Genomic DNA, 14,360 nt, shown 5'->3' with positions numbered 1-14,360 from the left:
GCCGCCGTGAACATCGGCAGCATCCAGCAGCATCCCCCCCCCCCCCTCATCCGATCGTGGTTCGGCTTCACCGTGTCAATCGTCGTCTGTAGACGCGGAAGATTCGTGCCCACCTCACACTACACTACACTATACACTACACTATACACTACACTATAATACACTATACACTACACTATACACTACTATACACTGCACTACTATACATTACACTATACACTACACTATACACTATACACTACACTATACACTACACACTACTATACACTTCACTACTACACTACACTATACACTACTTTACACTACACTATATACTACACTATACACTACTTTACACTTCACTAATACACTACACTATACACTACACTATACACTACACTACTATACACTACACTATACACTACACTACTATACACTACACTACTTTACACTACACTATACACTACACTATACACTACACTATTATACACTATACACTACACTACTATACACTGCACTACTATACACTGCACTACTATACATTACACTATACACTACACTACTATACACTGACACTATACACTGCACTACTATACATTACACTATACACTACACTACTATACACTACACTATACACTACACTATACACTACTTTACACTCATCATCATCATGGCTTGGCTTCGCGAACGAAGATCTAGGAAGGACATCCACGTCTTCTGCAGGCACGCTGGTGGCTGAAGAGGCCTATGCGGGACAAGCAGGTCCTGCCACAACAGCTGCAAGTATAGGTCTCATCTGGGATGGGTGCTGAGGGATCATGGTTCTTCCTCCTTCTCCTTTTGTCCTCCATACGGGCCCTGTGGGTATCTTCGAAGAAGGAGGTGGCCTGGTGGACTGTGTGCCGCCAGGAGTTGCGATCAGCTGCTTGTGTTGCCCACTGACGGTGATCGATGCAGCAAGCAGTGAGGGACTTCTTCAGGGAGTCTTTGTATCGCTTTCGTGGTGCCCCTATGTCGCGATGGCCAGAGGACAGTTCCCCATACAGCACAATCTTAGGCAAGCGGTGGTTCTCCATCCTGGCGATGTGCCCTGCCCAACGAAGCTGTGTCTTGAGGACCATGGCCTCGATGCTGATGACCTTCGCTGACTTGAGGACTTCAGTGTTGGCGACGAAGTCACTCCAGTGAATATTGAAGATTGTGCGGAGGCAGCGCTGATGGAAACGCTCGAGGAGACTCAGGTGACGACGGTACGTGACCCAGGACTCAGCGCCATACAGGAGAGTTGTCAGCACAACAGCTTTGTAGACGTTGACCTTTGTGGCTCTTTTAAGGTTTCTGTTGTTCCAGACACGTTTGTATAGTCTGCCAAATGCACTGTTTGCCTTGGCCAGCCTGTTGTCGACTTCGTTGTCGATCTTGGCGTCAGACGAGATGACGCACCCCAAGTAGCTGAACTGGTGGACAGCTTTCAGTTCTGTTTGTTCAATGAAGATGCTTGGTGGATGGTGCTCCTCATGGGGTGCGGACTGATGAAGAACTTCAGTCTTCCTCAGGCTGACTTCAAGGCCGAAGATCTGAGCTGTTTTCGCGAAACAGGACGTAATTCGCTGCATAGCTGCCTCTGTATGAGCAAGGAGGGCGGCATCGTCAGCAAAAAGCAGCTCCCTGATCAGTTGCTCCATGGTCTTTGTGTGGGCCTGCAAACGCCTCAGGTTGAACACGCTCCCGTCGAGACGAAAACGGATGTATACGCCATCAGCGTCGTCGAGGTCCTCTGTGACCTGCTGGAGCATCATGCTGAACAAAATGGTGAACAGCGTGGGAGCAAGAACACAGCCCTGTTTCACGCCGTTTGCAATAGTGAAGGGCTGCGAGAGATTGTTGCTATGTCTGACTTGTCCAAGCTGGTCTTCATGAAGCTGGACGATCATGGTGAGGAACTTCGGTGGGCAGCCTAGCTTGTCCAGGATTTTCCAAAGTCCCTGCCTGCTCACGGTGTCAAATGCTTTTGTCAGGTCCACAAAGGTGACGTACAGTGCTTTGTTTTGCTCCCGGCACTTTTCCTGAATCTGCCTCAGGACAAACACCATGTCTGTGGTTCCCCGGTTGGCTCTAAAGCCACACTGGGTCTCTGGGAGGTGATCTTCAGCTATTGCGGGTACCAGTCTATTCAGCAGTACTCTTGCGAGGATTTTGCTGGCGACGGACAGAAGTGTTATGCCACGATAATTGGAACAGTCTGATTTCTCCCCTTTGTTCTTGTACAGGGTGATGATGACTGATACACTACACTATACACTACACTATACACTACTTTACACTACACTACACACTACACTATACACTACACTATACACTACTTTACACTACACTATACACTTCACTAATACACTACACTATACACTACACTACTATACACTACACTATACACTACTATACACTACACTATACACTGCACTATACACTACACTATACACTACACTATATACTACACTGTACACTACACTATACACTACACTACTATACACTACGATACACTACAGTAATATACTCTGCACTAATATATACTGCTGCACAATACATTATACACTACACTACAGTACTATAAACTACACTATACACTACATACACTACACTACTATACACTACACTACTATACACTACACTACTATACACTACACTACTATACACTACACTATACACTACACTATACACTACACCACTATACACAGTCTGCAGCGTGACTTGCGTGCGATGACCGTCATCGCCGCAGGCGTCGAAGCGGCGATCTCCGTGGCGGTGACCCCGCTGGTGGAGGTGGAGCTGGGAAGCCCGCTGGTGATCCCCTGCACGGTCACCAGCTCCGTGGGCGATGAGGTGGTCACCCAGTGGTTCATCGTGAGTAGCGCCACCCCCACCCCACCCCACCCACACGCACACCGCTCGGCCACGTACGTCGTATGCCCTGCCCAGAGACTCACACTGTCACCCATAGACTCAGCACTGCACCATAGACTCAACACTGCTACATAGACTCAACACTGCACCATAGACTCAGCACTGCTACATAGACTCAACACTGCACCATAGACTCAACACTGCCCATAGACTCAACACTGCTACATAGACTCAGCACTGCCCATAGACTCCAACCCCCCCCCCCCCCCCCGGCACAGATTTCACGATCTTCGCGAACGAGGATCTCGTACCGCGACGCGCGACTCTTCGTGGCGGACGTGGGCACCGGCTACGAGAGCCGCATCGACGCTCGGCGCAGCGACTCCGCGCTGGCGCTGAGCGCGACGGAGACCGCTGACGAGCGCCACTTCGTCTGCCAGGCGCTGGCGGGGCGCGCCGGCGTGGCCGAAGCCACCGCAAGCGTGCGGGTCTTTTGTAAGCGAGTGCACGGGGCCACTTTCTACTCCCCTACTTATGGACGTTACAGCAGAGACTCCCCTACTTACGGACGTTGCGACGTGGACTCCCCTACTTACGGACGTCGCTAAAGAGACTCCCCTACTTACGGACGTCGCTACAGAGACCCAACTTACGGACATTATGACAGAGACTCCCCTACTTACGGGCGTCGCTAAAGAGACTCCCCTACTTACGGACATTGCTACAGAAACTCCCCTACTTACGGACATTACGACAGAGACTCCCCTACTTAAGGATGTCGCAAAAGAGACTCCCCTACTTACGGACATTACCACATGGGCTTACCCGCTTACGAATTCTCTACTGACGAACGAGTCGTGATCTACGGGGTCTACGCTCGCTAGTCGATTTTGCACGCGAGTCAAACTTTACTCCTGTCGATTCTAACGTGTTGTACGGCGTGTAAAGCACCACTACTATACACTACACACGACTACACACTATACATTACACACTACCACACTACACTATACACTACACTATACTACTATACACTACTATACACTACACTATACACTACACTACTATACTACTATACACTACTACACTATACACTACACTACACACGACGTTTCGGAGTCAAGTTGGACTCGCAAGCAAACGGCCGATGACGTCCCAGCGACGTTTGACGCACAGAGCGGCCCCTCCCCCCTCCCCCCGTGTCCCTCCCAGCGGCCCCCACGGTGGCCGTGGCTGCGAGCCAGTGGCCCAAGCTGCTCAACCAGCAGCAGCACAAGGTGAGCAGCCCGCGGCCTGCGGGGACTTTCTTTCATTTCTCACTCTGCCTTGTCGTCGCTCCGTCTCCCGCTGCTCCGTCTCTTGGGGTGGCTTTGTTACCTTAACGGCGTTGCGGAGACGCACGCACCCCCCCCCCCCCCCCCCCGGCTGCGGTGCTGTAGACGCCACCGATTCGTGATTCTAACGTGGTTTAGTTTTAGTTGGGAGATGTTGACTACCTCGCCTGGTGCACAGGAGGTCGTGGGTTCGTATATAGTGTAGTGTATAGTGTAGTGTATAGTGTATAGTAGTGTATAGTAGTGTATAGTGTAGTGTATAGTGTAGTGTATAGTGTATAGTAGTGTATAGTAGTGTAATAAAGGACTCTTTCACTGTGTCTGTCTCCGTTGTCCTTTATTTGGGTTCTTTACAACTTTGCCCCACACGGCCCTCGCTCAGAGCCTTCTCCGTCTCCCGCTCGGCAGCTTGGCAGCTGCCGTCGCTCACGTAGCCTTCTCCTCACTCCCGATGCAGCTCCGCTGCTGGCTCTCCTCTCAGCCTCTCCGCCTCTGGTGCAGTCTCTCAGCTGCTCTCTCTGCAGCCCCACCGCTGCTCTCTGGTTCCCCCGTGCCCGGACACCGCTGGCCAACGGTGCCTCCTCCCGTCTTGTGGCGATCGTGCCACTCTCCACCCTCTGCCCTGCGTGGCCTCCTCCTGTCTTTATTCTTACACTCTCCCCTCGTCTCTTCCGGTTACCGCCCTTAAGAGCTTTCTCTTCTCCCCCCACGTGACCTAACCCCTCCCCCAGTTACGTCATATCCGCGAGGCCGTTTACGCCCGCATTACACCACCCTCCCCCGTGGAGAAAATTTCAGCCGTCCTCGGCTAAGCAACCACAAGTAATGCGGGCGACCACCAACCATCAGACATGCAAGGACAACGAAGCATACAATAAATATAACAATAACAACAAGAACAAGAACAGTATCAATCAACGAAAAGTAAGGGACTTCGACCGCGTGCGGGTCGCCGGCCCGTCCCGGACGGGCGGCGGCCCCCCTGCAGACCGAGAACGCGACGGGGTTTTAGGAGCGACAGGTTCAAAACTGCCTGTCGCTATTGGAGGCCCGCCAACGCCACGGTCCCGTTTCCCAGAAGGACCAGAGTCTGGGGTGTCCCGCAATCGTGTCTGTGGCGGGGTCGGAAGGGCGGCGGGGCTCGGTGTCCCCGCAGCCGTGGTAGGCCCACCCCGAACAGAGTCCCCTGTCTCCTGCGGTGTCACGGCTGGTTTGTCTGTAAAAGGCACGACAGGCGCTCTTGCAGGGTCAACAGGCACCGCCAAGGGTGCGTCGGCAGCAACAGGCAAGGCAACATCAGGAGATGACGCATCTGTTCGAGGGGCCACATATGGTTTCAAGCGAGACGTATGGACGTACCAGCGCCGAGATCTGAACCGAACGCGTGCAGACTGCGGGTTGGGAACCTCGATAAGCCGAACAGGCCCCTGCCATGGTTTATGTAATTTAGGGGAGGTCCCTGGCCGCACCTGCGGGCAATGCAGCCAGGCCATATCCCCCACGTTCCAGGGGCACTTCCCCTTTGAGCGTCGAGCGCACCGTTCGTTCCGGGCCTAGGCTTTGGCCATTGCCATGCGGGCCCCTTCCCGCGCCTCAGTGACGCGGCGAACGGTGTCCTGAATGTAATCAGGAAGAGGTTTAGTAGGTCCCCTCACTCCTGTCCCCAACTGCACATCCATCGGCGGCACATTTTCGCGACCGTACATAAGAAAAAAACGGCGAATATCCCGTAGACGCATGCGGCGTCATCCGGTACGCCGAGAGTACCCCAGGGATATGCAAATCCCAATCCGCTTGTTTTTCATTCACCGTGTGACACAGCATGGCGGACAGAGTCCGATTCAGCCGTTCAACCATGCCATCCGTTTGCGGGTGGGAGGGGGATGTCCGGATCTTTTTAGTTCCCTGAGCCGCGCACACCTCCCCCAACAATTTCGAAGAAAAATTTCGGCCCTGATCCGTGAGGAGCCTCTCCGGCGCCCACTTGTCCATAACGTACCCGAATAGAAAGGCGTCCGTAATAGACGCCGCCGACTGGTCGGGCAAGGGCCAGGCCATCGGCCAGCGGGAGAGGTACTCCACCCCAACTAGCAAGTATTTATTCCCCTTAGCGGATGGCGGGAAGGGTCCCAAAATATCTAACGCCACCAGCTCATTAACTCGAGACACCTGAATAGACTGTATTGGTGGTACATATGGGTGTTTAGGCGGCTTCTGCCGGGCACACTCGGGACACGCGCGAACGTGCCCGACGACATCCGTCGTCATGCCGTGCCAAAAGTAATCTCGCTGCAACGTCAATAGGGTCTTCTGCACCCCCAGATGTAGTAGCGTGTCGCAATGCAGAGTCCTAATCAATTCGTACCGCAAGGATGCCGGTACAACAAGACGCCAGCGTTCCTGTAACCCTTCCCTCCACATCAGCAGTCCGTCGCGGAGAGCGGTTCCCGGCGTACCGCCGGAACCCAGTCCCCCACTCTCCTTCGCAGCTCGACTCCGCAGGGTCCCCAATGAGTCATCCAGCATTTGTTCACGAATCCATACAGCCCTTGGAAGGTTAAAAATGCCATCGGCCGGTCCGGGCCACTCTGGAGCCTCAGGCACCTCGACCGCCAACGCAACAGGCCGAGGGGGCTGTTGGATCGGCGTACACCTATGCGTCCCCGACGCGCACGCGCAAGGGGATCGCTGCGGCAACCTAGAGAACGCGTCCGCATTGGCGTGACGCACCCCCTTCCGATGTTGAATTTGGAAGGAAAACTCCTGCAGCGTGTCCAACCATCGCGCCAACTGGCCGGATGGCTGGTCCACCTTCAGGGCATACTGCAAAGCCGCATGATCCGTGCGCACAATAAATGAACGGCCGTAGAGATACGGTCGAAATTGGCGGAGAAAATAGACAATAGCCAAAAGTTCCCGGCGAGTGACGCAGTAGCGGGTTTCGGCGGGGGACAAAACCCAGCTACCGTACGCCACCACGCGCTCCACACCACCTTTGGACTGTGGACAACACGGCCCCAATGCCCGTGTCACTCGCGTCCGTATCCAGAATGAAGGGGTGATCAAAATCTGGATAGTCCAACGTCGGCGCCGTAGCCAACCGATCGCGCAGGCCTTGAAACGCCGCCTCCTCCGGTGGTCCCCAATCAAATTTCCGTCCTTTACCCGTAAGGAGGTGCAGAGGCCTCGCGATCGTTGCAAAGTTGGGAACAAACCTACGATAATATGAGGCAAACCCCAAAAAACGACGCACATCCCCCACCGTGGCCGGGGTTGGCCAGTCACGGACGCACGCCGTCTTGGTCCGGATCCGTGACAACCCCGTCTGCACTAACTATATGTCCCAAATAGCGCACGGACCGTTGCAGTAGGTGACATTTCTTAGGTTTAAATTTCAGATTGGCGGAGCGCATCCTGGCGAACACCGCCTCCAACCTCAGTAAATGTTCGTCAAATGTGCGGCTGAAGACGATAATATCGTCTAAATATATCAGACATGTCTCCCACTGCAACCCCGTTAATACCAGTTCCATCAACCTCTGAAATGTGGCGGGGGCAGCATTCAACCCCATCGGAAGACAATTAAATTAAAATAACCCCTGCGGCGTACGGAAAGCAGTCTTTTCCCGCGAGGACTCATCGAGGGAAGCTGCCAGAATCTCGAAGAGAGATCCAGCGTCGAAAAGAATTTAGCCCCCGACAAGGCATCGAGGGAATCGTCCATATGCGGCAGGGGGTACGCATCTGCCACGGACACTTTATTTAATTTCCGAAAATCCACGCAAAATCGCAATTTCCCGTCTTTCTTTTTAACCAAGACAACAGGCGCGCCCCATGGGCTGATAGATGGAGATATTATGTCCGCAGCCAACATGTCATCCACTGCCCCTCGCACATGATCTCGCTCCGCCGGACTCATCCGATGCGAGTTCAACCGAATAGGAGCAGCGTCCCCTGTGTCAATATGATGGGAAAGCAGGGAGGTGCGTCCCAAGTCCAGATCGTCGGAGCTAAACACATCGGAAGAACTCAACAATAGCGCGCGAAGCGCGGAACGCTGTTTCCCGGAAAGGGAAGAATTTTCCCCGCACAGTTCGGCGATCCAGCGATTATCTGGGGCCGCAGGGCCCGAAACCCTGGCAACCATCTCCCGGCGGCCCAGATAATCCTGGGCTGTAAACGCCGTAGTGGCATGTGCCACAACCGTTCCAGCCGGCACACACACATTTTCCGTACTCCCATTAAGCACCTGCAAAAATGGCTGCTGGTCCGGCCGGATAATAGTCTGCGCCCCGACGAGCACCGATCCGCCCGTTATGGTAGCGGACGGCGATAACAAAACCCCAGTTGCTCCCTCCCGACCAGGTACAGGTTTCCGATATCGCAAGGGGATAAGCATCTGCGAGCCAGGTGGAATATCAACAGATACCTCGGACAACGCCTGCACCTGGCAGACCGGGGCAGGTCGCCCCCAGGGCGACGGCAGAAAAGTAATTTTTCGACCCCCCGGTAATGCGATACAGTTTTGATTAACTCTAATTAGAATGGGCATTTTGGCCAGAAAATCAGTTCCCAACAAACATGGAACCGCAAGGGACCTCGAGATCAATACAATTCCCGAGGGCAACACTCCCCCGATAGATATATTAGCGTCCACCTGGCCCACAATGCCTATGCTACCCCCGTTTGCCGCAACGCAGGAATCGTAAACCGGACGCACGGCCTCTGGTGGGATGCCCAACAGATGAAAAATGACATCCGATATAATGGTCGTGGACGCACCGGAGTCCACTAAAATGCGCACGTCAACCCCCTGTATAGAACCCGGGACAGTGGACGAACCAGTAGCGGCCGCGAAAACCCGCCGTGCCAATTTACGCCACTGCGTTACTGAGCGACATGGCCCAGTCGATGGCCTCCCGTTATTAACAACACCCGGATCGCGTGGCAATGGTGATGAATGAGGTGTCAAGCCTTGCCGGGTGTCTGGTGCGCACCGACTTGCCTTTCCAGGAGGGTCCTTTCTCGGCACGTCCGCTGTCGAGGCATCCTGCTGGGGCGGTCCTGGGATACGGGCCCAGCAGTCCCTGGCGTAATGGCCCTTACGACCGCAGCGGAAGCACTCGATGTCGTTGCGCCGCACCGCAGGCCCCCCATCCCGACGCTCCCGCGTCGGCGGCGCAGATCGCGGCCCCGGTCCACCGCGGGCCGACCACTACGCAGAGGCGGCTGTCAGCTCCTGCGGGCCCCCCCCGTCAGGAACGTACACCGCCTTCTTGGGATCCCACGCCAAGGCACCTCGCTTGAGGATGGGCCCCCCCGTCCACGCCGTGACTTGCTTCCAGCGGCGTAGATTAAATTGGGCATCAAGACACTTCGCGGCCGCCCGGGATGTCAGCTTTTCATGGCCACACACCGGCATAGGGATCCCCAAATCCCTGGACAGCTCGAGCATCTTGCCCAAAATTAGGGGTTCGAGTAGGTCAGGCTCCGTCTCCGGGTATGCGGCCATGGCTAACTCCAAGACAGCACCCCTGTATGCCACCGGCGATTCTTCGGGTGCCCGCTGGCGTTGAACGAACCGGCGGTGAGCATCATCCGGCGGCTCGTACGCATCCGCCATCTCATCAAAAACTCCTCTCAAGGTCTTCTTTTTTTCGGCCTTTATAGAACGGAAGAATCGCACCGACTCGTCGTCGAGAAGAGTTGTCAGAACTTCCAGGGCCTCTGCGTCAGTCCACCTGGCGGAGCGCACCGCCGCCAAAAATCTGCAGGCGAAAGCACTCCAGTCGCCACCGATGGAGAATTCTTTTACAGTTGTCAAGTGACGGCTGCGACTCCTTGCTGCGCCGTCTTCTGCAGGTGACTCGTCGTGTGGCATATTCAAGATGGCGTCGCACCGCAACGTGTCCAAGATGGCGGCCCCCCACCGCGGAGGGCGCAAGATGGCGGCTTCCCGCCGTTCTTCTCTTGCCACGCCCAAGATGGCGTCTTCGTGCCGCGTGGCAGATGGCGCTGGCAGCGCAGGCAAGACCGCGGCCTGCCGATCACCCCCGGGCCTCCCCGACGCCGTCGCCGGCGTGACGAGGTCGCACAGTTGCACCAGTACGGTTTTCAAGGTCTCCAGCTGCTCCGCCATCTGCCTCCATCGTAAGTCAGCGTCCTCCGGCGCGGACGGGTCCACCGACGCGGCGACATCTTAACCTCCCGGACCCGTACTCGTTCCCGCTCGGATCTCCTCCTCCATCGTAGGCAGGTCCACTGCCTGAGGAAGGTCGTCGTCGTCGGATGATGTAGCAGACGATGGTGCAGGAATATTCTTTCTTCTGAGCTGTTTGACATGCCGTTTAACTTCTGACACCAGTGTAATAAAGGACTCTTTCACTGTCTGTCTCCGTTGTCCTTTATTTGGGTTCTTTACAACTTTGCCCCACACGGCCCTCGCTCAGAGCCTTCTCCGTCTCCAGCTTGGCAGCTGCCGTCGCTCACGTAGCCTTTTCTCCTCGCTCCCGATACAGCTGCGCTGCTGGCTCTCCTCTCAGCCTCTCCGCCTCTGGTGCAGTCTCTCAGCTGCTCTCTCTGCAGCCCCACCGCTGCTCTCTGGTTCCCCCGTGCCCGGACACCGCTGGCCAATGGTGCCGAGTCCCGTCGTGTGGCGATCGTGCCACTCTCCACCTGCGTGGCCTCCTCCCGTCTTATTCTCACACTCTCCCCTCGTCTCTTCCGGTTACCGCCCTTAAGAGCTTTCTCTTCTCCCCCACGTGACCTAACTCCACCCCCAGTTACATCATATCCGCGAGGCCTGTTTACCGGCCCGCATTACAGTAGTATGTGTAGTGTGGTAGTGTGTAATGTATAGTGTATAGGTAGTGTAGTGTTAGTAGTGTAGTGTATAGTGTAGTGTATAGTATGTAGTATATAGTGTAGTGTCTAGGTGTAGTGTATAGTGTAGTGTATAGTTTAGTGATAGTGTAGTGTATAGGTAGTGTATTGTATAGTGTAGTGTATAGTGTAGTGTGTAGTGTATAGTGTAGTGTGGTAGTGTATAGTAGTGTATGGTAGTGTAGTGTATAGTGTAGTGTATAGTAGTGTAGGTGTATAGTAGTGTAGTTGTATTGTAGTGTAGTGTATAGTAGTGTAGTGGTATAGTGTAGTGTATAGTAGTGTAGTGTATAGTAGTGTGAAGTATAGTAGTGTAGTGGTATAGTAGTGTAGTGTATAGTGTAGTGTATAGTAGTGTAGTGTATAGTATGTAGTGTGGGTAGTGTGTAATGTATAGTAGTGTAGTGTATAGTGTAGTGTATAGTAGTGTAGTGTATAGTACTGTATAGTAGTGTATAGTAGTGTAGTGTATAGTAGTGTATAGTGGTGTAGTGTATAGTATAGTAGTGTATAGTAGTGTAGTGTATAGTAGTGTATGGTATAGTAGTGTATAGTATAGTAGTGTAGAGTATAGTAGTGTATAGTAGAGTAGTGTATAGTATATTATGGTATAGTATAGTAGTGTATAGTATAGTAGTGTATATTAGTGTATAGTGTAGTGTGTAGTATAGTAGTGTATAGTAGAGTGGTGAATAGTATAGTAGTATAGTAGTGTACAGTAGTGTACTGTATAGTAGTGTATTGTATAGTAGTGTAGTAGTGTACCACACCCGGCTGCATTTGTCTCCCTAGTGGCGATGTGTGCACACTGCACCAGGTATTCCTTTGAGGCTGAGTCGACCTAGGGGAGGCTCAGAACCGGTTCAGATAATCGTCACTGATGTTGGCCGTGAGTGGGAATCGAACTTGGGTCGCCAGGTTCGTGGCGCGACGCGCTAAGAGGTTCTGTGCCTCCCCTAGGTCGACTCAGCCTCAAATAAATACCTGGTGCAGTGCGTAAAAACATCGCCACTGGGGAGACAAAGGCGGCCGGGCGTGGTGCTGGCCACCCACCTTCTCGTGTGCCGTTCTGGCCTTCATAGTTGCTCGCTAACAGCACTTGCCCCTACAGTCTGTTAAGGCTACACGGGGGATCTTTGTTGCATGTGTTGGTCTGTTTCCCTCTCTTGCAGATCGGTGAATGTTTTGTGCGCAACGCTTACCCAGAGCCCCTCATCACCTGGTACAAGGATTCCCTGCCCCTGCGGCCATCACCTGGTAGGTAGATCTGCTGGTGAATGTATCTGTCGGTGAATATCCGCTGGTGAATGTGTAATGGGTTCCGGAGACACTTGTAGAGGTAACTCTTTATTACAATACAACACTCCAACACTCCTGATACTCTGTTACAGCCTAGGTACACAGCCTAGGTACACAGCCTAGCGACACAGCCTAGGTACACATCCTAGGTACACAGCCTAGGTACACTGCTCTGGCTACACTCTGGGGTCCTCCGGCTACAACTACCCTAGGGGAGGCTACCTAACCCGACCCAGCCAAGGTGCGGGTCTGGACTCTGGCTTCCCTCGGAACTCGCCCTCACAAGGACGTAGAGCCGGGAGTCCCAGAGTCCCACCACTGGCCCTCACAGCGTCCCGGCCCTTACAAGGACAAGCGGGACGAGGGGGTACAGGGTCCTAAGCTGGCTGGTCTCGGGTCTTGAGCTACAACTGGCCCCGATCGGCCAGGGAGCTGCCCTTTATATGCCCTCGTGCCCAACGAGGGGTGGGGTTGTGTGCGCCCCCAGATATCCCACAGAGCACACACAGCCCCCCTGTTGGTGGCGCCAAGGGGCTTAACTGTCTGGGGTGCCTGGGATCCCAGCGCCTGGCGCCGAGGGCTTCTCTGCCTCGGATCCCAGAGCCTCCAGCAGCCCTCCCCTCCTATGGCACTACACACGTATCTGTCCGGTGAATATGTCTGCGATAGTGTAGTGTATAGTGTAGTGTGTAGTAGTGTAGTGTATAGTAGTGTATAGTAGTGTATAGTGTAGTAGTGTAGTGTATAGTAGTGTGTAGTGTAGTGTATAGTGTAGTGTAGAGTGTAGTGTATAGTGTAGTGTGTAGTAGTGTAGTGTATAGTAGTGTATAGTTAGTAGTGTAGTGTATAGTAGTGTGTAGTGTATAGTAGTGTGTAGTGTAGTGTATAGTGTAGTGTATAGTAGTGTATAGTGTAGTGTAAAGTAGTGTGTAGTGTAGTGATAGTAGTGTGTATGTGTAGTGTATAGTGTAGTGTGTAGTGTAGTGTATATAGTAGTGTAGTGTATAGTAGTGTACAGTGTAGTGTATAGTGTAGTGTATAGTGTAGTATATAGTAGTGTAGTGTATAATGTAGTGTATAGTGTAGTGTATAGTAGTGTAGTGTATAGTAGTGTAGTGCGTAGTGTAGTGTATAGTGTAGTGTATAGTGTATTGTAGTGTATAGTGTAGTGTATAGTGTAATGTATAGTGTAGTGTATACTGCTACGTGTTGCAGGGAGTAAACATCGCCACTGCGGAGACAAAGCCGGCAGGGCGTGGTGCTGGCCACCCACCCCCTCGTGTGACACTCGCTAACAGCACTTGCCCCTACAGCCTGTTAAGGCCACGCGGGGATCTTTGTCTGTGTGTGTGCGCCGCTAGACGTGAAAGTGACGAGGAAGGTGGCGACGGAGTCCGATGGCACCTTCGCCGTGACGTCCGTCCTGCACTACCAACTGCAGAGGCGGGACGTGGGAGCCGGGTATCGCTGCGTGGTCAACTACACCATGCCGGGCGGCCGGAGCGAGACCGTTGCCTCGGAGACGATTCACGTGACGGTGCATTGTGAGTACGGGCGGAACACAGCAGACACAACAGACACGCGTACACGACAGTTCAAGTTCATTGATTAGGTGTAGCCCTGTGAGCCATTCGGCTCTTGAATCGGGTGCAACCGCAACAGACAAAAACTAAAACATGAACAAGAAAACATCTTAAAGTGAATGTGTGACTGAGTGCAAACAGAAAATCCAAGAAAAGACAGGAAAATATTGCAGAAAATACACCGTACACCAACGCTGTGAAACAACCAACAACAACAACCACAAGACAACTTAGATTAAGGCCATCAGTCTAACTCTGTACTACAACAACACAAACATGGCTAAACCAATACACTTTTCGAAATCACCAAAATAAAGCCATGAAAGCAATGAAACAGCGATCATTGGAACTGTGACGGAATTTTCACAATATGTACTACCAG

General features: G+C 53.1%; 1 protein-coding gene across 1 annotated transcript in view; it reads left to right on the top strand.

Moving 5' to 3' along the window:
• LOC133339864 (basal cell adhesion molecule-like) overlaps positions 1–13,939 on the top strand; it is a gene marked incomplete at its 3' end in the record, with an annotated part of 14,034 nt that extends 95 nt beyond the window's left edge. Inside the window, exons 2-6 of the mRNA XM_061547993.1 lie at positions 2,756–2,880; positions 3,159–3,375; positions 4,093–4,157; positions 12,269–12,353; positions 13,757–13,939. Of these exons, the coding sequence (XP_061403977.1) occupies positions 2,756–2,880; positions 3,159–3,375; positions 4,093–4,157; positions 12,269–12,353; positions 13,757–13,939 (675 nt within the window). The remainder of the gene's footprint in view (positions 1–2,755; positions 2,881–3,158; positions 3,376–4,092; positions 4,158–12,268; positions 12,354–13,756) is intronic.
• Positions 13,940–14,360: the final 421 nt, after the last annotated feature.

This window comes from Lethenteron reissneri, unplaced genomic scaffold, assembly GCF_015708825.2.
Source record: "Lethenteron reissneri isolate LAM-NWPU_2019-01 unplaced genomic scaffold, ASM1570882v1 scaffold_464, whole genome shotgun sequence".
NCBI classification, from domain to species: Eukaryota; Metazoa; Chordata; class Hyperoartia; order Petromyzontiformes; family Petromyzontidae; genus Lethenteron; species Lethenteron reissneri.
This window is presented reverse-complemented; position numbering and strand designations above follow the sequence as displayed.